Source organism: Ranitomeya variabilis, chromosome 2 (genome assembly GCF_051348905.1).
Source record: "Ranitomeya variabilis isolate aRanVar5 chromosome 2, aRanVar5.hap1, whole genome shotgun sequence".
Lineage (NCBI taxonomy): Eukaryota > Metazoa > Chordata > Amphibia > Anura > Dendrobatidae > Ranitomeya > Ranitomeya variabilis.
The window spans coordinates 614,187,515-614,211,794 of NC_135233.1; the positions used below are offsets into that span (position 1 = coordinate 614,187,515).

The 24,280-nt window shown below is 49.1% G+C and overlaps 1 protein-coding gene across 1 annotated transcript; it reads right to left on the bottom strand.

Moving 5' to 3' along the window:
- Positions 1 to 198: 198 nt before the first annotated feature.
- Positions 199 to 23,481, bottom strand: NETO2 (neuropilin and tolloid like 2). The gene is made up of 9 exons (XM_077288736.1): positions 22,867 to 23,481; positions 9,280 to 9,336; positions 6,094 to 6,234; positions 5,357 to 5,605; positions 3,449 to 3,493; positions 3,235 to 3,362; positions 2,427 to 2,655; positions 1,845 to 1,958; positions 199 to 1,243 (listed from the first exon to the last, which is right to left on the bottom strand). Exons 1-9 carry the CDS (start codon positions 22,898 to 22,900, stop codon positions 663 to 665), a joined length of 1,578 nt encoding a protein of 525 aa, XP_077144851.1. The 5' UTR covers positions 22,901 to 23,481; the 3' UTR covers positions 199 to 662.
- Positions 23,482 to 24,280: the final 799 nt, after the last annotated feature.

Sequence of the window (24,280 nt, forward strand, 5' to 3'; positions counted from 1 at the left end):
GGCGGCACATTGAGTGCCTATGGGTCTGTGAAACAAAAACTGCATGGACTGTGTGTATGTGCCATGTGCACAGGTCCTTAGACTGAAGGTCATAAAAACATAGCCTATCACTTTCTGATCTGTATGGTTCCCATGGAATTTGGTTGCGCCATTTTTTATTTATATGTAACCTAAAAAAAACTGCAAACCAAAGTAATCTCCAACTCGTAGACCCTTTCGAGGCTCTTTCCTTTTATTATTTCCCGCTCCGGTAGCACCATATATGATCCTAGAACATTTGTATCAGAAGGTAACAAATTTTCTATTTCGTGTAAAAACTTAAAAGGCAAAAAAAAAAAAATAACAAGACAAAACAAAAAACGGATACAAAAAATCAATCATGACAATACTGATCCGAGTGATAATGCCGTCCCCCTCCCCCCGGCCATCTCGGTCCATGGAGAACCCTATTAATACGGAGAGCCGATACCATGCAGAACGCTCAGTCCCTTGTTCTGCTCAAAAAATAGAGAGCTGTAATGTACAATTCCGTGTAGTCCCTCGAATTGTCGCCTCTTAGAAAATGCAAAGATTATCGCAGATTGTCTCAAAAATATATATGTGTATCGCTTTAGTAGAAGGAATCTGATTTTATTTTTTATTTTTTTAAATCTGTGAGGCAATTAAAAGTCAATGGACATCGAACCCTGAGCACAATCTTCTCGGCCGCGGACGTAAATTTCGCAAGGGATTTCCTCCATGACGCGGTCTTCCATGCCTTTGTCGGCACAGTCGTGGGACTGCTTGTACGCGTAGGCGCTTTTCTTGAACGTACTGTTAAACGTTTTCATCGGCTGCGGTTGGGCAAAGTCGTTGCGGAACGGAAGATCCATGGAGCTTAGGTTGGTCCGGCTCTGTTTCAGGGTGGCGGTCTGGGACCCGCAGTGGTGGTCGTGAATGCAGCGGGAGGTGGCGGACGATCGTCTGGTCTTCTGGTAGCTTTCCAGTTCCTCCGACAAGTCGGCCAAGTCTGCGGAAATCTCTTTGTCCCTCAAGGAGAAGAGTTCGTAGTGCGGGGGATCAAATACCTCCTGGAAACCGGTTTTGTTGAAAGTCGTCTTCCTGGCCATGATTTTCTTTCGAGGCTGTTTGACTTGCACCAAGATGGAAATGATGAGAAGAACCAAGACAATCCCAGAGGTGATCCCAATGATGGTCCCATGGGTCTTGGTGATCTGCTCAAACAGCCCCGATTCTTTCCTTTCTGTAAAGAAAAGCAGAAGTATCAAAAGTGTCATAGGATGCAATATTTCATCAGAAAGTAACAGCTGTATCATGAGGTCTCTGCCTCATCGCTGCCATACCTCATATTAAACACTAGATGGTGCACATTGCCGAAACATTTGCTGCATTTTACGGCTCATTTTATCCAAACCTCATTTTGCACGTAAAGTAATATATATATTTTTTATTTTCCCAGTTCATTATCTAAATGTGAGCACTAGGTGGCAGCGCAGAGCTGTATCCAAACAGTCATGGCTGCACAGCGCGGTCATGCATCTTGCGGAGCCTTTCCCTGCCGGACCGTATATTTGTCATGTTTGTGTATAAACCCTGAGACAAGGCGATTCTTCTTCGCCTCCTCTGGACATTCCTGGTTGTGACTTCTATTGTGTTTGTGTGATCCTTTCCATTAGTTTGGAGGTTATTTATAGGCTCGGGGGGGATTCTGCAAGATGCAATGAGTTTATTCTGGATGCTAAAGGACAGGGGTCTGCAATCAATTGTTGCAAAACTACAAGTCCCAGCAGGCACTGACAGTGTAATACATTGATGGGCTCTAGTAAGGGGCCAGACTCACTCACCTTTACAGTGATTTTCATCCCAGGGATAGGCACAGTTCTGGATTCCATTGCAGACCAGGGAGTTGTTAATGCACATGTTACTGTGGCAGAAGAACGTGCCGTCCCCACACGGAGCTGTTGCAATCAGACACAGACTTGTATTAGATGACATAATCTGCAAGTGAAACTATAAGGGGCACACTTTTACTAACAGAACCAGGAGAGCCACCACTGTTTCCTTTGCTTACATTGATATTGGAAAAAAAAACAAAAAACAAATCCACTAAGGGGAGCTCACTGGTCACTATGAGTCATTATTATCTGTACACAGCTACATGCAGTGAGCTCCCTCTAGTGGAGGCTCTGAAAAATACAATTTATCAAATCTGAATAATTTATTGGGAAATCTGTAGTTGTTACCCTTACCTTGGATTTTGCTATATATTTATACACTTCTGGAAGGAGGTAAAATAAAAAAAAAAATGTCACAATCGAGAAATAACCTCATGCATGGCACAACAAGTCCCAGCTAACCCAAGCTGTGGCTGTGTGCCTGTAGGGCATCTGGAAAGAGACCAGCAGACATTAATTCTAATAACTCACGTTCCACAAAGGAAGTAAAGAGCATTCGGAAACGGCTCAGACGACTCCCTTCATCCGCCCACATCCGTACAACCCCGGTGCCAGTTTGCAGCATGACGTCATTGGCCACGGTGCTGCAGAATTTGGCCTTTAGGTTTTCTATCGAGCTGCTTCCATCATACACGGCCACAAAATTCCTCTTGCATTCATTGGAGTGTTCCATCTGATAGTCCAGAAACCGCAAGTAAATCTGGATAAACGGAGGACACGATTAGTAATTACATATCAAAATGGCGACTTCATGTTCGGAGCTGCACTTCATGATCACAGCAGCGCCCTCTACTGCTCCTGTGGACATGTCCCGTGCAGTAAATCACGTGGAATGAAAGCTTACATTACTTTTATATGATTACACCTTCATTCCTTGAGTTATTTCCCCCCTCCATGACAGATCAAGCGCTTTCCTCCCTATCTACAGCCTGAGTGATCCACCCTCCCTGATAACTTAAATGCTTTGCTCCCTCTCTCATATATACATTTCCCTCTCTGATACTTTCTTTAACACTGAGAGACTGAGCTGTCGGACCAGTAGCAGAGCTGTGACAGATCTGCAGACCGGCCATGTATATGAAGGATTAGCTTGTAGAAAATATTTGTAGAAGACTTTTTAGAAAGATGTATGTAAAAACCAAGTTAACCATTAAATTATAAATTAGTTTCTCAGTTTAAATATGCAAATATTTGAAAAGTTTTTTTTGAGTCCCCTTTAAAATCTTCACCCCAATGGACCCTAACCAGCCCCCCCCACCCCGCCTCCCACATTACCGACCTTGGCTTTTGGCGTTGCTTTAATGGTCCATATACAGTCTACAGCCTGACCCGCTTTTAGCTTATCCCCTTGTTCCACTTGGCTGGAGCGGATTATTCCATCGGGTCCTGACAACTCAAACTGACAATCTGTAAAGATAAAGGAGGGGATTGTCAGTGGGACATGAAGAAGTTCCAGGGTCTGACCACAAAGGGGCAACACAGTGACCTCTGACCTGGGATAGGATTGAGAATCCCTCCGAGATAGCTGAAATCTGGATCTGCAGAGACAGAAGTTATGTTTTATTACTACTGTAATGAATGCCATATATATATGTATATGTGTGTGCATATTATTACATGCAGGTTGAGCAAAAAAGATTTGAAGGACCCTGGTCCAGTGGTCATGTTGGTAGTCCTTGGCTGCAGGACTAGAGAGCAGCGAACCTCCTTCCTTCCTCCTGGCATTCCCAGTATCTCTTTTGATTAATAGGCCAAGGACAATTGCTTCATTTTGGCAAAATAGACGCCGGACATCGCTCCAGGTCTACGTGACATCGCTCCAAGTCTACGAGACTTCGCTCCAGGTCTACGTGACATCGCTCCAGGTCTACGTGACATCGCTCCAGGTCTACGTGACATCGCTTCAGGTCTACGTGACATCACTCCAGGTCTACGTGACAATGCTCCAAGTCTGCGTGACATCGCTCCAAGTCTACGTGACATCGTTTCATGTCTACGTGACATCGCTCCAAGTCTGTGTGACATCGCTCCAAGCCTACGAGACATCGCTCCAAGTCTACGTGACATCGCTCCAGGTCTGCATGACATCGCTCCAGGTCTGCATGACATCGCTCCAAGTCTAAAGTCTATGTGACATCGCGTCAGGTCTACGTGACATCTCGTCAGGTCTACGTGACATCGCTCCAAGTCTGCGTGACATCGCGTCAGGTCTACGTGACATCGCGTCAGGTCTACGTGACATCGCTCCAAGTCTAAAGTCTATGTGACATCGCGTCAGGTCTACGTGACATCACATCAGGTCTACGTGACATCGCTCCAAGTCTACGTGACATCGCGTCAGGTCTACGTGACATCGCGTCAGGTGTACGTGACATCGCTCCAAGTCTGCGTGACATCGCTCCAGGTCTACGTGACATTGCTCCAGGTCTATGTGACATCGCTCCTGATCTGCGTGGCATCGCGTCAGGTCCACGTGACATCGCTCCTGATCAGCGTGACATCGCGTCAGGTCTACGTGACATCGCGTCAGGTCCACGTGACATCGCGTCAGGTCCACATGACATCGCGTCAGGTCTACGTGACATCGCTCCGAGTCTACGTGACATCGCGTCAGGTCTGCGTGACATCGCTCCAGGTCTGCGTGACATCGCTCCTGATCTATGTTACATCGCTACATGTCTACGTGACATCGCATCAGGTCTACGTGACATTGCTCCAGGTCTGCGTGACATTGCTTCAGGTCTGCGTGACATTGCTCCAGGTCTGCGTGACATTGCTCCAGGTCTATGTGACATCGTTCCTGATCGGCGTGACATCGCTCCAGGTCTATGTGACATCGCTCCTGATCTATGTTATATCGCCACTTGTCTACGTGACATCGCGTCAGGTCTACGTGACATTGCTCCGGGTCTACCTGACATTGCTCAAGGTTCCGAGGATTCAAGTAGGCAGGAGGAGGTTGGCTGGGATCTGGTTCAGTGCTGACTTACTACCTCCATGGCTGTTGGACCCGAGTCTTGCAAATGTTTTTGCTCAGCTCTATATTGCTAGTCATCATCTTGTGTTGGCTGTTTCTTTTAGCACTGCTACATTATGGTGTTCTTACTACTTCCTGTCTCATCAGAAGGCTATACTGCCCCTCCGCCATGATTTACACTGCAGCTCTGCCTGTTGTAGCTGGCTGCTATGCAGAGGCACACGCTGAGGAGAAAGTCAATGTAAGGACAGATCATTTCCATTACTTAAAAAAAAATTCCTGCAGTGATCAAAAGCAGAAAGCGACCACTAGTGATGACTTATGGCTACTTCTACCCGAAAATGGGGACCTCTCCAGATTACTGGTGTTTCCCACTGCTCAGATCCCTCTGACAGTTATACGAGCCCCGCATTGGGCGGCGTACCTGGGATGAAGGAATACTTTGCTCTGAAGCCCAGTCCTTCCAGCTCCTCGTCCGACGTGAATTTTATCCACATGAATCGTCCAGTGGATCGGATTGGCAGTGGACTCCTGATGCCACAGTATCGGTCAATCAACGGGGAGAAGCCAAACGGGCCATCTCTGACCTCTAAGTGATCGAAGCGGCACTCGAAGGACGGCTCTATGTGATAAGGCTCATCGAAGGTCAGCTCGATTCTCTGGCGAGGAGCAGCTAAGGGGAAAATGACGAAATGCAACAATTGGCGGCTTTTGCAATAACTCGTGATGCACTTTATAGCGTCAGCAGCAATACTGCACTGGACACTAGGTCTACCTCATTCCGTACACCCCGGGGATGGAAAATGTGCAATGTTGGTGGGCAGGGAAAGCCGGGGGGACAACACCCGTGGGAGCGGAGAAGGCAGAACGTTTTGTCCCCCAGAGGACAAATGTGGAAACCTCTAGACATATTTATTAGGAACACGTAGCACAGAAGCAGAGCGCACCGCTGCTACTGGTCCCTGGAGTGAGGGGCCACTGCAAACTGGCCTCAGTCCCATTATATTGTATGGAGAGAACCCACGGACCCCAATTCTCTGTGCAACAGAGGGGATTTATTTATTCATCCTTTGTTATCCAGACACATCTGTCCACCTGTTAGAGGAGTGAATACTTTTGCAATCCAGGTATGTCAGTCCTATATCTAGGGAGGGTACGAACCTTCTAAGATGTAGACACATTCCTTGTTGGGGGGATAGGTGTTTGGAAAGTTTGGGGAGGCGAAATGCCCTCCATTACTGGTTCGTACCCAGGTGCCACACTGGGTCACCGGGATGTGTTTGGCTCCTATGTTTTGTCCATCTGAAAGAAAAAGAAATGAAGACTCAGATCAATATAAAAGAGAAGCAAAAGTTGTCACACCTTTCCTCCTATTGGTGTGTCCGGACACAGTGAGTGTCAGTTCTGCCCTCCAATCTGAAGCAGGGGCAGGCTTAGCTGTCAGTGTGGTGATGGACAGCTCAGCCTTCCATTCAGAAGCTAGGGTGTGCTGAGCTGTCGGTGTGGTGATGGACAGCTTAGCCGTCCAATCAGAAGCTGGGGTGTGCTGAGCTGTCAGTGTCTTGGGTGACAGTTTAGCCAACACTTTTGGTCATGACTGTATATATACATACATACATACAAACATACATTAACAGCAGAAAGTGTTGCCAGGTTTGAAATTGTTGCAGAAAATGAAGAGTGTGTACTGGAAAAACAAAAAAAAAAGAGAATAAAAGGCAAATTAGTCATCATTTCACACACAACCCTCAAAATCGGCCGGACAAAATTGTTAGCCCCATCAACTTAATATTTGGTTGCACCCCCCCTTGGAATAAATAATCAATCGTTTCCTATAAAAATCATCAAGCTTCTTACACCTCTCAACTGGAATTCTGGAGCACTCTTCTTTTACAAACTTCTCGCGGTCTCTCATTTATCTCTGCACAGGTGATCAATGGGATTTAGATCCGGACTCATTGCTGCCACTTCAGAGCTCTCCAGTACTTTGTTTCCATCCATTTTTGGGGGCTCCCTGAAGTATGTTTGGGGTCATTGTCCTGCTGGAATACCCATGACCTAGGACACAAACCCAGCTTTCTGACACTGGGCACTACATTGCCACTCAACAACCTTGGGTAATGTTCCGATTTCATGATGCTATGCACACAGTCAGGGCCCCAGTGCCAGAGGCAAAAAAAACAATCCCAAAACATCTGTGAACCTCCACCATATCTGACTGTAGGTACTGTGTTATTTTCTTTGTAGGCCTCGTTCCGTATTCGTTAAAGGGACACTGTCACCCCCTCCAGCCGTTATAAACTAAAAGAGCCACCTTGTGCAACAGTAATGCTGCATTCTAGCAAGGTGGCTCTTTTAGTTTTTGGTGCATGTATTCCCAAAATAAAGCGTTTTATAACTTCTCCAAAATACCTGTCTTTCGCCAGGGAGGCAGGTCCTCACCCCCCTGCTTGAAACGCCACACTGCCGTCACTCAAATCTTCAGGGGCGCCGCCCCCTCCGCGCTGTTTTCGCATGAAATCCGGCGCCTGCGCTGTGTAGTACTGTCTGGTGCAGGCGCAGTGGGCTCTGGCCATCTGACGTCACAGCCAGGCTTGCAGACTGCGCCTGTGCGGCCACCCACCTTGTGAATCCCAGCCCCGCAGTGTGTTATGCATTATGCAGAGTGCGGGGCTGGGATTACCAAGGTGGGCGGCCACGCAGGCGCAGTCTGCAAGAGTGCATCGGAGGTCAGACGGCCAGAGCTCACTGCGCCTGCACCAGACAGTACTACACAGCGCAGGTGCCGGATTTCATGCGAAAACAGCGTGGAAGAGGGCGGTGCCCGGCGCCCCTGAAGATTTGAGTGACGGCAGTGTGGCGTTTCAAGCAGGGGGGTGAGGACCTGCCTCCCTGGCGAAAGACAGGTATTTTGGAGAAGTTATAAAATGCTTTATTTTGGGAATACATGCACCAAAAACTAAAAGAGCCACCTTGTTAGAATGCAGCATTACTGCTGCACAAGGTGGCTCTTTTAGTTTATAACGGCTGGAGGGGGTGACAGTGTCCCTTTAAACAGTAGAATGATGTGCTTTACCAAAAAGCCCAATCTTGGTCTCATCTGTCCACAAGATGCTTTTCCAGAAGGATTGTGCCTTACGTACATTGTCTCTTCAGAGAGGAAGAGGACTAGAACTATAGTGCCACCTATTGGAAGTAGCAATACTAAAAGTCAATGTCGACCCTCTAAAAAGCCTTGACACATTACTTATGATAAAGCCAAAACCAAAATATCAATTTGCAGACACTGTTTCTGAATACTGCCCCCATCGATGCACAGTGTGAGATCTGGGTTGGCTGGGTGAGGTGAGTCCAACCCCGATCCAAGGGGTAACGTTTCCTCTTGCAGAGAGCGACATGTCAAGTCAAACTGCAGTCTAGCTTTTTTTATGTCTCGGTGTCAGGAGGGAGGTCCTCCAGGGTCTCCTGATGTAGCGTTTCACTTCATTCACATGTGGACGGATAGTTCGCACTGACGCTGATGCACCCTGAGCCTGTACGACAGCTTGGATTTCTTTAGACCTTGATTGGGGCAGCTTATCCACCATCAGGACTATCTTGATTATGTTGCACACTGTGGACGAAGGAACATCAAGATCTCTGGAGATGGACTTGTAACTTTGAGATTGTTGATACTTTTCAACAATTTTGGATCTCAAGTCCTCAGACAGTTCTCTTCTCTTTTTGTTCTCCATTCTTAGTGTGACACATACAATGCAAAGATGGAGTCAACTGCTTCCCTTTTTTTATCTGGTTTCACATAGGATTTTCATATTGCCCACACCTGTTACTTGCCACAGGTGAGTGTGAACGAGCATCACATGCTGGAAACAATGTTGTTTGGTTGCTCACAATTTTGTCCAGGCCATTTTTGGTGTTTTGTGTGAAATTATGTCCAATTTGCCTTTTTTCCCTTTGTTTTTTTGTGTTGTTCCAATACACACAAGGGAAATAAACCTGTGTATAACAAAACACGTAATTGAAATAATTTTCTGGGAGAAATACTTCGTTCTGGAACAATTTCAAGGGTGTTGACACTTCAGGCCATGGCTGTAAACAAACATATATATTTATATATACACACACACACACACACACACACACACACACACACACACACAATCAGAGGCCATTCGCTGTCCTGCATTTCCCAGCGTTTCATTCTCAGTTGTCGGAGTAATCACTGCGGCCATTATTATTACAATCTAATCCGCTCTCACACTGTTGGATGTGCGCACTACTTGTTAAAATGGCAAATCAATTTTTGCACAGCAGCGTGCCGTCAGCGAGCGCCTGTTGCATCCTTACCTTGTGTGCGCTGAGCCACCGCGATCCCCTCCACCACCAGGATGGTGATCAGCAGCACTGTCAGGAGGGAGAGGAGGCAGGTGAGTATTAATCACAGACAAGAGGCAATGACGGGAGATTTGTAGAGGAGCTGACGGCCGGGCACGAGCCATCGCTGCAGCAGGGACTAGTGTCGCCATTCATGCCGATAAAGGGACAATTCTGCCAAGTTTCCACCAGCTCCGCTTGCTGCCGATCAATAAGCACAAAGCATTTTCAGATTTGTTTCATTTCACTGACGGCAAACAGAGATCCTACAGACAGAGCTGAATCCGTCCTACAGCTGATACCAAAACAGCAATGCTTGAACGCAGCCCTGGAGCCCCACAGTGCTTATCATACTGCAGCATACAGGCATGTGTTAATATTACCAGATCCCCTCCGTGCAGACAGCAATTATCACCCATCGATCAGCAGCAGCGTGTCTCAGAGCAAGTGACTGCAACCAGTCAAAAAAAAAAATCAAGATTAATAAATTACCGTACTAATTTCCACTGTGATTAGTCACCAAGGATTGTATAATGGCGGCAGGAGGAGCCCTCCGGTATCACACAGTGAGACATTACAGGACTAGGACCTGTGTATCTAATCCTATCCTGTGTGATGCTGACTGTTGAGCCGTGCATCTTATTCTATCCTGCGTGATACTGTCTGCTGTGCTGTGTATCTTATCCAATTCTGTGCGATACTGTCTGCTGAGCCGTGTATCTAATCCTATCCTGTGTGATACTGTCTGCTGAGCCGTGTATCTAATGATATTCTGCGTGATACTGACTGCTGAGCCGTGTATCTAATCCTATCCTATGTGATACCGTCTGCTGAGCCATGTATCTAATCCTATCCTGTGTGATACTGTCTGCTGAGCCGTATATCCAATCCTATCCTGTGTGATACTGTCTGCTGAGCTGTGTATCTAATCCTATCCTGTGTGATACTGACTGCTGAGCCGTATATCCAATCCTATCCTGTGTGATACTGTCTGCTGAGCCGTATATCCAATCCTATCCTGTGATACTGACTGCTGAGCCGTGTATCTAATGATATTCTGCGTGATACTGACTGCTGAGCCGTGTATCTAATCCTATCCTATGTGATACCGTCTGCTGAGCCATGTATCTAATCCTATCCTGTGTGATACTGTCTGCTGAGCCGTATATCCAATCCTATCCTGTGTGATACTGACTGCTGAGCCGTGTATCTAATCCTATCCTGTGTGATACTGTCTGCTGAGCCGTGTATCTAATGATATTCTGTGTGATACTGACTGCTGAGCCATGTATCTAATCCTAACCTGTGTGATACTGACTGCTGAGCCGTGCATCTAATCCTATCCTGTGTGATACTGTCTGCTGAGCCGTGCATCTAATGCTATCCTGTGTGATACTGACTCCTGAGCCGTGCATCTAATCCTATCCTGTGTGATACTGTCTGCTGAGCCGTGCATCTAATCCTATCCTGTGTGATACTGTCTGCTGAGCCGTGCATCTAATGCTATCCTATGTGGTACTGTCTGAGCCGTGCATCTAAGCCTCATGGTGCCAGGACACAGGTCTCCCTCTCAGGACGTACTGTACTCCTGATGTCTGGTTTCCGCCTCCGGCGCTTTATTTAGCGCTTTTTCCCCATTTCTTTGATCCGGCGCTTGTTTCAGGCCGCGCTCATTAGAGGGATGGATATTGCTGGATATTGACCAGAAGAGTTTGTGTTCCGCTACTTATAGGATTGTAATAAATTTCTGGTGTTTTATTGCTTTTTAGTGATTTTTTACGGGTCGGGGATAAATCAAGTGTAAAAGCTTCGGGGCCGGTCCAGTAAAGATCAGGGAAATTATGGCCAAAGCAATTTCACGGTGAGACTCCGCTGTGCGGCTCAGCGTTCGGCCCGATCGTTAGCTAATTGTAGTGTTTCTTAATCGTTACTGTGTCGTTCTACCAGAGCTTGATTTAAAAGGGTCTAGCGGAAATCTGTGGGGTGCTGCTGGGGCCCTCTGCCGTGCTACTGGCGCCCTCCGTCCTGCTGCTTGGGCCCTGTGCCGCGCTGCTGGGGCCCTGCGCCTTGCTGCTGGGGCCCTCCGCCGTGCTCCTGGCACCCTCCGCCGTGCTCCTGGCACCCTCCGTTGTGCTGCTGCACTGTATGTCCTCAGATGCCCATTCTTCTGCCCTTGAGATGCCATCTTGGCAGGCACCTCAACCATAAGTGAGCCAGGGGTCAAACAAACCAGCTGTGTTGATTATGAGCACAATCCCATGTCCATATAACATATCAGGACCCCCTCTATGAGCCAGACCAGAGAGTTACTCTGCTAAAACACTCTGTGCTGCTGCAATAAACCATGGACCAGTTCTGCATCTGGCATCCTGGGCAACAGTTGAGCATCAAGCGTCATGGGGGCCAAGGATGCCAGGCACAGAAGTGAGCACCAGACACTGGACCGGGATAGCGCAAATTGAATTGCTCTTCTCTGGAGTTGCATCGTTCTTCATGAGAGCTGTATACATAGAACAGTACATTTCTAATTAAGACTTCTCTCTTCATTTATTTTTTTAAATTTTAGATGTAAATAATTGGTGAAAAATCTTTGTAGCAGAGCCAGAAAGGACAGGGTTAAGTCTGAGTTCTCCAGGATTTGTTAAGATGCACCTGCCTGGCTTTTTACTACAACCAGAGCCTGTGGTCTCAAAAGGGGTCAGTGTGCTGGATGGAGCAGCATCGATCGTGCAGCTGGTGAGTGACCAGCCAAAATGTGAGCTGTAGCTGAGAGAGAGAGAGACATGCTGGGGTTTGCATGAATGGAGACTGCACGGGTCGGCTAGGAAAGCTGAGCAGTCTGTGTGCTGGAGCTGGTGAGTGACCAGCCAAAATGTGAGCTATAGCTGAGAGAGGGACGTGCTGGGGGTCAGCTAGGAAAGCTGAGCAGTCTGTGTGCTGGAGCTGGTAAGTGACCAGCCAAAATGTGAGCTATAGCTGAGAGGAACGTGCTGGGGTCCGTATGAATAGAGACTGCACATGTTGGCTAGGAAAGCTGAGCAGTCTGTGTGCTGGAGCTGGTGAGTGAACAGCCAAAATGTGAGCTGTAGTTGAGAGAGGGACGTGCTGGGGTCTTTATGAATGGACTGCATGGGTCAGCTTGGAAAGCGAAGCAGTCTGTGTGCTGGAGATGCAGAGAACCGTGTGGAAGGTGCAGTCTGAACTGTGCCCGGAGTTGAACACTTCTGTTTGACGTGGAAGCTGCTGAAGGGGATACACAGTCTGGGGGGAAGGGGGATCGGCCTCTTCCATGTATGAAGTTTACTTGGGGAGAAAGGACTGTAATCTGCAGGGTGAACCCGCACTGGCATCTACTGATGAATTAGCTGTTTATTAGCTGTGATCCCTTTGTGCCCAGAAGAGATTATTTTGTTTTATTTTTTGTTTTGCTTTTGATTCCTTGGATTTTTATTAATCCCTACATCTTCTATTGTAACTGTCCAGCTCAGATCCAAAAGTTAGATCTAAGATCTCCAAGCAGTGAATGCTGGGAGTTGTAGTGTTACAGGTTGATGTAGATTGATGGGTTGCAGGTCACACATTGACTTCTGCAGCCTCGTGCGTCAGTCTGTTGCTGGATGCCGCACAGGGGAGGGTTAATTGCCGGCGCTGCGCTTGTCTCAGACAGGGACTTATTGATTTCTGCCCTCGGTGATTAGGACTTAGTCTTCATTTATTTTATTATGCGCCAGGAGAACAGTAAATGTCACTCTATTTTTCACTAAAAACAAATCTGGAAGACTATTGTAGAGGCGGCGACGTGTCGGGGAAATGTCACCCGAGTCATTGGCTAGATCAGCACCCGATGATGGAGTGGATCCACGGCGCACACTGATCACATTACAACAGGACCTGAGCACCGGACTCCCCTCCAGAGGGTGCGGATGGGGATTTCCCAACATAAACTGTAGGGTTTGGACTAGTGATGTCACAACACCCAAGGATCGACTGTTTAGAGAAAAAAATGCACCAAATATTTTATTATGCAAATAACCCAAAAAGTGATCGGAGCAGCCATAAACTGGAGGGAAAATATCTGCCTGCAGCCACCACTAGAGGGAGCTCAGAAGTTGACTGCCAACAGAGTTACCATTCAATGTATTGCACAGTATGCAGTAAGCTCCAGAACTCCCTCTAGTGGCCGACATTGCAAATATTGAGCTTTCTGTTAGAAAAATGGCTTTATGACCGCTATAAAGATCTATAAATCTGTACCTAGAGAAATTCAATTAAAGGTCTGTAGGGCACAAAATATCACTAAATGGGGAAGGGGTCTATTTCAGTTCCCTGCCCCTCCTTGACTTACTTCCTATATCACGAGACGAACCCCTCATAAAACACCCCGTCCATTTTTAGCATCTAGTTATGTGGCGATGCAGGATTGGGGATGTAAGTCTTCGCCAACAGTCTCGGACTCCACGAATGGGGGCGCTGCACTAATAAGGCGTTTGTGTTTAGCAGCAGGGGCAATGTCCTGTATACTATGCCCCAGCTGCTGCAGAACCTCCCAATGGTCGTGTGGGGGTCTGCACTTTGCGTTTTCCATCCCTTTGTGCCGATTTGCCACCTGATGGCCGCGGCAGGAACGCGTGGGCAGAATCCGTCGCCGCTGCTTCTACATTTTTGCATTTTAATCATTTGAGAAACAATGGCGGCAGGTAATGGGAATTAATGACGCCGCTTCACTCCACAACCTTTAATTGGATTCAAACTTTCAATCAATGGAAATTAAAAAAGACAATTTACAGCGAGGTCCCGATCTGAAAACAGCAATTATAATCCCGGATCACGTTACCGGCATCAGCTGCACAAATTATATTATTACAGGCTTTTATGCCGATGGTAAAATACAGAATTAATTACTGGGGAGTTTTCCTCCGCTGCCCCCTCTGAAGAATGGTGTCACATTTCACAGTGTAATCAGTTATTCTGCCGGGTCTTTACTGATCCTGGATTACATCATGTCTGATACTTCAGTCACACTCAGAGCTGCACTCACAATTCTGCTCCTTTTCCTAAACAGGATTCCAGTTACACCCAGAGCTGCACTCACAATTCAGCTCCTTTCTCTAAACAGGATTCCAATCGCACCCAGAGCTGCACTCGCAATTCTGCTCCTTTTCCTAAAAAGGATTCCAGTTACACCCAGAGCAGCACTTGCAATTCTGCTCCTTTCCTAAACAGGATTCCAGTCGCACCCAGAGCTGCACTTGCAATTCTGCTCCTTTCCTAAACAGGATTCCAGTCGCACCCAGAGCTGCACTCACAATTCTGCTCCTTTTCCTAACCTGGAGCACAATACCTGACCTCAGCTGGCAGCTATATCTTACTTAAAGGGGTTTTCCAGTGAAGGTAGATGGGTCCTCCGAGCGCTGTACTCTGCTTTTTCCGGCAGCCCCATAAAGAACAAATGGATCGTTGGTCAGGCATGCGCATCTCTTCAGGATAAAAGTGCGGTCAGACGGTCAGGGTGCGGAATAAAAGTCCAGGTCCCAGCGGTCAGACCCTCACCGATCCTTGAGTTATCACCTATACACATTAGACACAAGGTTGGATGATTGTAGTTTGATCGGCTGACCATCTATTGTACATTGGGGTGCCGCCATCTTCCCTAACAGCAGGTGTAATAAGAAAGGAGGAGCGGACATGTTACATTTCAATATGCCCTATCCCATGTTCTCAGGGGAGATAATCCACCACATAGAATGTTATGCAGTGGCTTAATCTTCTGTCCACAATGAGAACATGTTAACGTTCAGCTGATCAGATAGTGCATGGGAGATATACGATAAATGTAGCCACCCGAAGTTGTTAGGTCACATGTCTGCCTTTGGACTGTACATACACAGCAGAATAGTAAATGCAGCTTTGGGTGTGACTGGAGCATACAATGTGATGTAACATGATGTATCGGGCATCACTCCCGGGCAGACTGGTTACACATGGACCAGCGAGCGCCCTCTCACCGCTGGGTCAGTGTCATGGTGGGACCTAATGGCAGAGGATGAGCCACCACTGCTCCGATTCGTCCCTGACATTGGAGATCTGCCTGGACGAGGGTTTATCAATATCCTGTGCATGTGCTTGGGAACTATATGTAGCAGCATGTTCATGATAGGTCATTGCAGAGACAGACATAGTATTGGTGCAACCTGGAGGTGAAAGGGCAAATTCTACCTGTACAGCAGGTGGGATTGTGCTGCGCTCTCTTCTGTCTTTGGCCCCCGGGGGCTGGGATTATATTCAGCCTTTCCTTCAACTGTTATATCATCCTTCTTCATAATTGCGGGCACAAATCTCCCCAAATCACCACAGCTGCTTCCCACCTGCTCGGATGAACATACCCTCCTCGTGCGCCCACCACTAATGTCCCTGCTCCAGGTGCGCCCAGCACTAGTTCCCCTGCTCCGCGTGGGCCCACCACTAATGCCCCTTCTCCAGGTGGGCCCACAACTAATGCCCCTGCTCCGGGAGGACCCACAACTAATGCCCCTTCTCCGGGTGGGCCCACAACTAATGCCCCTGCTCCGGGTGGACCCACAACTAATGCCCCTGCTCCGGGTGGGCCCACAACTAATGCCCCTGCTCCGGGTGGGCCCACAACTAATTCCCCTGTTTGGGGTACTTGCCCCGTTCCAGGTGCGCCTACTCTCTAATGCCCCTGATCCACTGATGGGGGGCTGTAACGATGGGACGCGTTCTCTCAGGGGTCCGGGCTTACGTCCATATATTTTCATCGCTCTCAGGTCTCATCTTTAAGTCAGTCGTCTCTCGCTGTGTAATAATCTTACGTTCTCCGGACATCGTCGCCCCTCCCCCCTTGCAGGTTATTACAGAAGACCCCACCTTATTATGGAGTTGCCTTTTTTGCAATAGTTCTGTATAACGCCGTCCCTTTAATAATTTATCTTGTGTTGTGCGGGTGATTGCCAGGTATTGTTCCCCGGTATCAGCCACTTCAGAGGCAAAGAGGTGGTCAATCGTGTTCTTCAGGGGGATAAGTCATTGATCATATCACAGCCTCCAGGGCTGAGGACCCGCAGACTCCTCATTAGGTGGTCCTCAATAGACCGCCGTCACTGACACGACCACAAGAATCTGCAGCACAGCTGGTCGCCTGCATCAGGGGAAACAGTCAGTGATTTTCAGGACTCTGGCTTCACAATGGTTAATTGTGCTCTCCGGCTTCCCGAGGACTTACCCCTTGTATTTGGCCACAGGAAGTTGGTCGGTGATGGACAATGGCGGCATTCATGTCTGTGGACACATTGTAACACTGCGCAGCTGCCATAACGCCCCTCAGATATCAGAAACTACGGGCGGGGGTCCAACCACTAGGACCCGCAAAAAAGGCTAATGTTTCCATATTCCATAGAATTGTATGAAGCTGCAGCTTCAGAGCCCGGGACTGGGGTCTTCCGTGTAGAGACATGTTGTGGTCTCGGGGTCTGCACATATTTTAAGGATTTGCAGCAAAAATTTCTGCATCCAGACAGAAAAAACGCTGGATAAAAAAAAGTTGCTTTTTTTACCTTACGGTTTTGAAATCTGCAGAAAACCTCTGGAAGAATCGACGCCGCACGGAAAAAAGAAGCAACATGTGCATGAGACTCCGGGGTCTTCACTCACTTTGCAGTCGGGCCCTCGCTGATCTAAAATTTGGCACAAAGCTTTAGGATTTTCATTCTGGTCTTTTTACAACTGACAGAAGACAATTACCGCGCTGCCCATGATGAGTAATCTACATACAAAGTGACTCCTCTTCATTATGCAGATCGTCCTCCGATATATATACTGTAAACCGGAACAGGACACCCTTTAAGTGTAGTTTGAGGCCGCAGCATTAAAGTCTGCAATGATCTGGCTGATTTACCCTAGAGACATAATAATCCATCCCAGTTTGGCCAGCCAAGCGATAGGACAAAGCTCACATTTTCGCTGTTTCTTATCCCCCGGATCGAGCAGGGAGCGAGATTAGATTTTGGAACCGGAGTTTTTCCAGATGCTGTGAGGACACTCGTAGACTTAGCGCATTAAAGCAGATGGACGACCGTGGACTAGAAATTTGCAAGATGGGACTTTGGGGAAAAAAAAAAAAAGAAAAAGAGAACTAAGGAATAAATCCCACCTGTCCCTGCATCCAGGGGACCTGCACGGGGGGGGGGGGGGGGGGGGGGGGGGCAATGCTGTAATGCACCCTATAGGAGCATTCCCTACCCCTAACGACAGACCATCACTTTTTGGGGTTTGAGGCACTTTTTTAACAAACAGGATCATAAAAATATTACAGGAACAGTGAATAAAAGAAGTTAGCCCCTTACGACCATCATCAGAATAGGGGGGGACACTGACGGCAGCCTGGACTCTGCAAATGGCACAAGCGTGCGAGCAGCGGGATCTTGCAGCAGCCCAGCGGCCATCAACAGATCAATCCCCCCTTTATTATCTTCATATCTTCCACCTGTAAAGGGGGTGATCAGCGTAAGAGAAGTATCCATAATGCAACCCCCCAATATACTCCCTTACTCATAGCTGTGTGGCTCTCCAGCTTGCTGGGAATTGTAGTGTTGTATCAGATTAATTCCGAGCCTTATAGAAGAACATGACTGTATTAGGTTAGATGATACCCGCCGCGTGTTCTCGTTTACAGCCCCCATCGGTGGAGATTATTCCATTGTTCCCCTCTCTAGGGATCTGCAGACGTTCTTCTTCTGTCCCCGCAGAATGGGAAAAAAAATCCTCCATGAGCCTTTCACTGCCTGAGGCGGAAACTGAAGGCTCCCTATACATCCCCTATAGCAGTGGTCCCCAACCTTTCTGACCTTGAGAGCCACATTCTGCTTTGCAAGAGGGTCGTGAGTCACATCCAGCTACTGCCCCCCTCACAGTAGTGGCAACCAAAGCCCCCATTAAGGCCGGGTTCCTATTGCATTAATGCAGTCCGTTAGACGGACTGCGTTACACCACGGCATAACTCTGTGTAACGCAGTCCGTTAACGCTGCCATTAACCCCTATTGTCGGCCGCATCGCCAATGCATGCCATACTTGGCATGCGCTAGCGATGTGCCGTCATTCGTTTCCGGGTCCGTCACGGCTAGCGCAGATGAATCATCTGCGCTAGCGGTATAGCATAACGCGATGGCGTGCGCGAACGCTATGCGTTGAACGGACTGCATTAACGCAATGGGAAGCCGGCCTAAGGGTATAATGATAAGCATAGCTTTTCCACACAAATCAACCAGAAGCAGTATACCAAGATCCAGGGGTTCCCACCACACCCCACCACATTCAGCATTCTCCCATCACGCACTCCCAACAAAGTCACATCCATCTTCAAGCACCTCCTCTGACCGGTAGTATCATCCTGTCTCCAGCACACCATACTTAAATTATCTCTAAACCCCCAAGACCAGTAGATGTGTACCCAGGTCTGCTCTTCTCTGTAGGACTACTCACAAAGTTCACCATTTTGAGATGTGCTCTTCATACCAGTTTACTAAATCTGTAGCTAATGCACCAAGTTGGCAGACAGCCGCGAGCCACAATTCATGAGACTACGAGCCACATGTGGCTCCCGAGCTACTGGTTGGGGTCCCCTGCCCTATAGAAATATTCTCTGGGTGTGTAGCCCACAATGCGCGCTCGCTGGCTCATCACCCATATAACGGCCAATCACACTGCCAGAATGACCCATTTTTAGGACTAATGTCCTAAATTTGTCGCTGTTACTTGTACGGCGATTCCTACCTCCACAGGAGCCATTGTAATTATATCAAAGCCCCCTCTAAGAGCAGACATTAACTCGGGGGTCTGGATTTTCTGTCCGTACAAAGCCCATGTGCCAAATGGACCACGCACAAAGAGAGCACACGAGCCGGGGCAAGTGATTGGATCATTCAGTGTCCAATTATGTAAATCTGAGAGGCGCTGGAGAACGGTAGATTGATCGGAGATAGAGTGATTCTATCCACCGTGCACCTGGGAGGTGAGTCCATGCTGGACTGGACCTTGTAGTTCAACCAGAGGTGAAGAGCAGCAAACTGCCTACTGGTAGAAGAGGGATACACATCTATTATAATGAGATGGCGCAAACCTGCGTCCGCTCCTGATCATCAATGTATCTGGAGTACGAGAAGAAGCGACTGGAGTAATGTGCATCTCTAGGAAGCATATGAAATCCAGAGCATAAACTACAGGAACATGGAGGGATATGACAGGGGAGACGGGCTGCAAAGTATCACATCAAGGGGGGGACCGGCTGCAAATTATCACATCTAGGGGGGACTGGCTGCAAAGTATCAAATCTAGGGGGGAACTGGCTGCAACGTATCACATCTGGGGGGGACTGGCTGCAAAGTATCACATCTGGGGGGGACTGGCTGCAAAGTATCACATCTGGGGGGGACCGGCTGCAAATTATCACATCTGGGGGGACTGGCTGGAAAGTATCAAATCTAGGGGGGCGACTGGCTGCAAAGTATCAAATCTAGGGGGGAACTGGCTGCAAAGTATCAAATCTAGGGGGGAACTGGCTGCAAAGTATCAAATCTGGGGGGGACTGGCTGCAAAGTATCAAATCTGGGGGGGACTGGCTGCAAAGTATCAAATCTGGGGGGGACTGGCTGCAAAGTATCAAATCTGGGGGGGACTGGCTGCAAAGTATCACATTAGAGGTGACTGGTTATAATGTTTCACTTGGGAAGAGGGAAGGGGGGTATAGAATGTGTTGATTGTTATTTGTCACCTCCAATGTGATACATTGTGAACAATCAACCTGGATGTGACCAGTGCATTGTACACACAGGTGACTGGTTACAGCATGTCTCGTACACAGGTGACTGGTTACAGCGTGTCACACATACATACGTGACTGGTAACAGCGTGTCACACACACAGGTGACTGGTTACAGCGTGTCACACACACAGGTGACTGGTTACAGCGTGTCACACACATACGTGACTGGTTACAGCGTGTGACACACATACGTGACTGGTTACAGCGTGTCACACACATACGTGACTGGTTACAGCGTGTGACACACATACGTGACTGGTTACAGCGTGTCACACACGGGTGACTGGTTACAGCGTGTCACACACACAGGTGACTGGTTACAGCGTGTAACACGCATACGTGACTGGTTACAGCGTGTCACACACATACGTGACTGGTTACAGCGTGTCACACACGGGTGACTGGTTACAGCGTGTCACACACACAGGTGACTGGTTACAGCGTGTAACACACATACGTGACTGGTTACAGCGTGTCACACACATACGTGACTGGTTACAGCGTGTCACACACGGGTGACTGGTTACAGCGTGTCACACACACAGGTGACTGGTTACAGCGTGTCACACATACATACGTGACTGGTAACAGCGTGTCACACACATACGTGACTGGTTACAGCGTGTCACACACGGGTGACTGGTTACAGCGTGTCACACACATACGTGACTGGTTACAGCGTGTCACACACATACGTGACTGGTTACAGCGTGTCACACACGGGTGACTGGTTACAGCGTGTCTCACACACAGGTGACTGGTTACAGCGTGTCACACATACATACGTGACTGGTTACAGCATGTCACACACATACGTGACTGGTTACAGCGTGTCACACACATACGTGACTGGTTACAGCGTGTCACACACACAGGTGACTGGTTACAGCGTGTCACACACATACGTGACTGGTTACAGCGTGTCACACACATACGTGACTGGTTACAGCGTGTCACACACATACGTGACTGGTTACAGCGTGTCACACACATACGTGACTGGTTACAGCGTGTCACACACGGGTGACTGGTTACAGCGTGTCACACACACAGGTGACTGGTTACAGCGTGTCACACACACAGGTGACTGGTTACAGCGTGTCACACACACAGGTGACTGGTTACAGCGTGTCACACATACATACGTGACTGGTAACAGCGTGTCACACACACAGGTGACTGGTTACAGCGTGTCACACACATACGTGACTGGTTACAGCGTGTGACACACATATGTGACTGGTTACAGCGTGTCACACACATACGTGACTGGTTACAGCGTGTCACACACATACGTGACTGGTTACAGCGTGTCACACACGGGTGACTGGTTACAGCGTGTCACACACACAGGTGACTGGTTACAGCGTGTCACACATACATACGTGACTGGTAACAGCGTGTCACACACACAGGTGACTGGTTACAGCGTGTCACACACGGGTGACTGGTTACAGCGTGTCACACACACAGGTGACTGGTTACAGCGTGTCACACACATACGTGACTGGTTACAGCGTGTCACACACATACGTGACTGGTTACAGCGTGTCACACACATACGTGACTGGTTACAGCATGTCACACACATACGTGACTGGTTACAGCATGTCACACACATACGTGACTGGTTACAGCGTGTCACACACACAGGTGACTGGTTACAGCGTGTCACACACATACGTGACTGGTTACAGCATGTCACACACACAGGTGACTGGTTACAGCATGTCACACACATACGTGACTGGTTACAGCGTGTCACACACATATGTGACTGGTTACAGCGTGTCACACACACATACGTGACTGGTTACAGCGTGTCACACACACAGGTGACTGGTTACAGCGTGTCACACACATACGTGACTGGTTACAGCGTGTCACACACATACGTGACTGGTACAGCGTGTCACACACATACGTGACTGGTTACAGCGTGTCACACAGTCCTATAGAATACGGATCTGACTTTATTTGAGCCGCTGGACACAATTTCACCCTGGATGACGGCAAATCTTCTGGATTAGAGACGTCCACAGTAATGTCGGTGCCGTCCGGTGACACTTGGTGCCAGGCAGCAATGCACAACCAGTAGCAGACTGGTACCAGTCCCACTAACAGACGAGAGGATCCGAGCGGAGCCCACAACCCCGTGATGTCCGTCTGCCCACAGTTCTGTTCTGAACACTAACCGCAGACCCGGACCCCCATGCCCACTATACTCCTGGTAATGGCAGAGTGGGTCATGGTGCCCACTGTGACCGATGACTTCTAGGAATGCCGTCAATCACCGTCGCCCATGATCTGCACACTCAGTGCTCCACTTGTGACCAAACACGAGGGGCAGCCATTACCCTGTGGGCTCCGGAGAAACATTGCATTTGCAAAAAGAAAACCTCTGGAGGAGATTGCTTGTAAATACATGTATCTGTAGGTATCAGCCCTCCAGCAGGACACGCCAGCCTGCTCCACTAGGGGGCAGCACAGGACCACCAGCCTCTGCTGCTTGTTGACAAGGGAGTAGTAATAGAGGGCTATGGAGTCCGCGGGGGTCTCCGGCTCTCAGAGCTGAGGCATGGTGACTGCAGGCAGGAGGTGGCACAGTGGGCAGGAGGTGGCACAGTGGGCTCTGTGCTGGAACTTGTGGAGCAGTAGTAATGGCAATGATCTACATACTGCACCGCCTAATAATGGGGGCACCGCGGGACCCCACAGCCCTTACCTTCTAGGATGAAGTAGACTTTCTCCAGGATCATGGTGAGGATGAGGAGGGTTAATCCTGATGAAGCTGCTGGCTCTTCTGCCCGATGACAGCTCACCAATCCAATCTGAGGGGTCTTCCCATCACACTCCCACTGATGGGGGTCCACAGCAGGCACAGGATCAGGAGCTTTCTGGGGTCAGAGCCCTCAGCATGCCAGGACCCCAGGGGAAGTTGCCCCCCTGAGCAGGCTGGGGGTCTGTGGTGGGCTCCTCTCCCGGAGAGCTGCAGCAATACACAAGGCTGCTCAGCAGCTCCGCAATCCATCAGGAGCTCCTGCCGGCTCTGTCCGGGGGTCTCAGCTGTGCCCGGGGGACTGGGGCAGGGGCTCCATGCTGCCGGCAGGGTCTGGGGGCCGGAGCTCGGCCGGGTGGGCTCAGCGCGGAGGAAGAGTTGCCAACAATGAGGCTTATTTAGGATGAGGCTGAAATGAGAAGGCAGCGCGCATGCGCCTCTAACTCCCCATCACACACAGAGCTGCCCCTTCTCTGTCTGCGCCTCGTCCTCCGGCTCTAAAGGGGTTAACGTCCCCCCTACGCTGTCATGCTGGGGTGCACTCAGATGCTGCAGCACCTCAATGCCTGGGGCAGCAGGTGGGCTGTGCAGCTGCCAAAGGACTTTAGTTTGCTGCCTGCAGGTCCTGGCTCTATATGTGGAAAATTGGGGGTGCAGATGTATAGGGGGCTCTGGGGGGGAGGAGTATAGGGGACAGGGGGGAGGTGTATAGGGGACACCAGAGGGAGGTGTATAGGGGACAGGGGGAGGTGTATAGGGGACAGAGGGAGGTGTATAGGGGACACCAGAGGGAGGTGTATAGGGGGTTACTGGGGGGAGGTGTAGGGGCAACTGGGGGAGGTGTATAGGGGTTACTGGCAGAAGGTGTATAGAGGTGCTGGGGAGAGGTGTATAGGGGGCCATCGGGGGAGGTGTATAAGGGGTTACTGGGGGAGAGGTGTATAGGGGGCCATCGGGGGAGGTGTATAAGGGGTTACTGGGGGGGAGGTGTATGGGGGTTACTGGGGGAGGTGTATAGGGGGTTACTGGGGGGGGAGGTGTATAGGGGGTTACTGGTGGGAGGTGTATAGGGGGTTACTGGAGAGAGGTGTATAGGGGGTTACTGGGGGAGGTGTATAGGGGGTTACTGGGGGAGGTGTATAGGGGGTTACTGGGGGAGGTGTATAGGGGGTTACTGGTGGGAGGTGTATAGGGGGTTACTGGGGGAGGTGTATAGGGGGTTACTGGTGGGAGGTGTATAGGGAGTTACTGGAGAGAGGTGTATAGGGGGTTACTGGGGGAGGTGTATAGGGGGTTACTGGGGGAGGTGTATAGGGGGTTACTGGGGGAGGTGTATAGGGGGTTACTGGGGGAGGTGTAT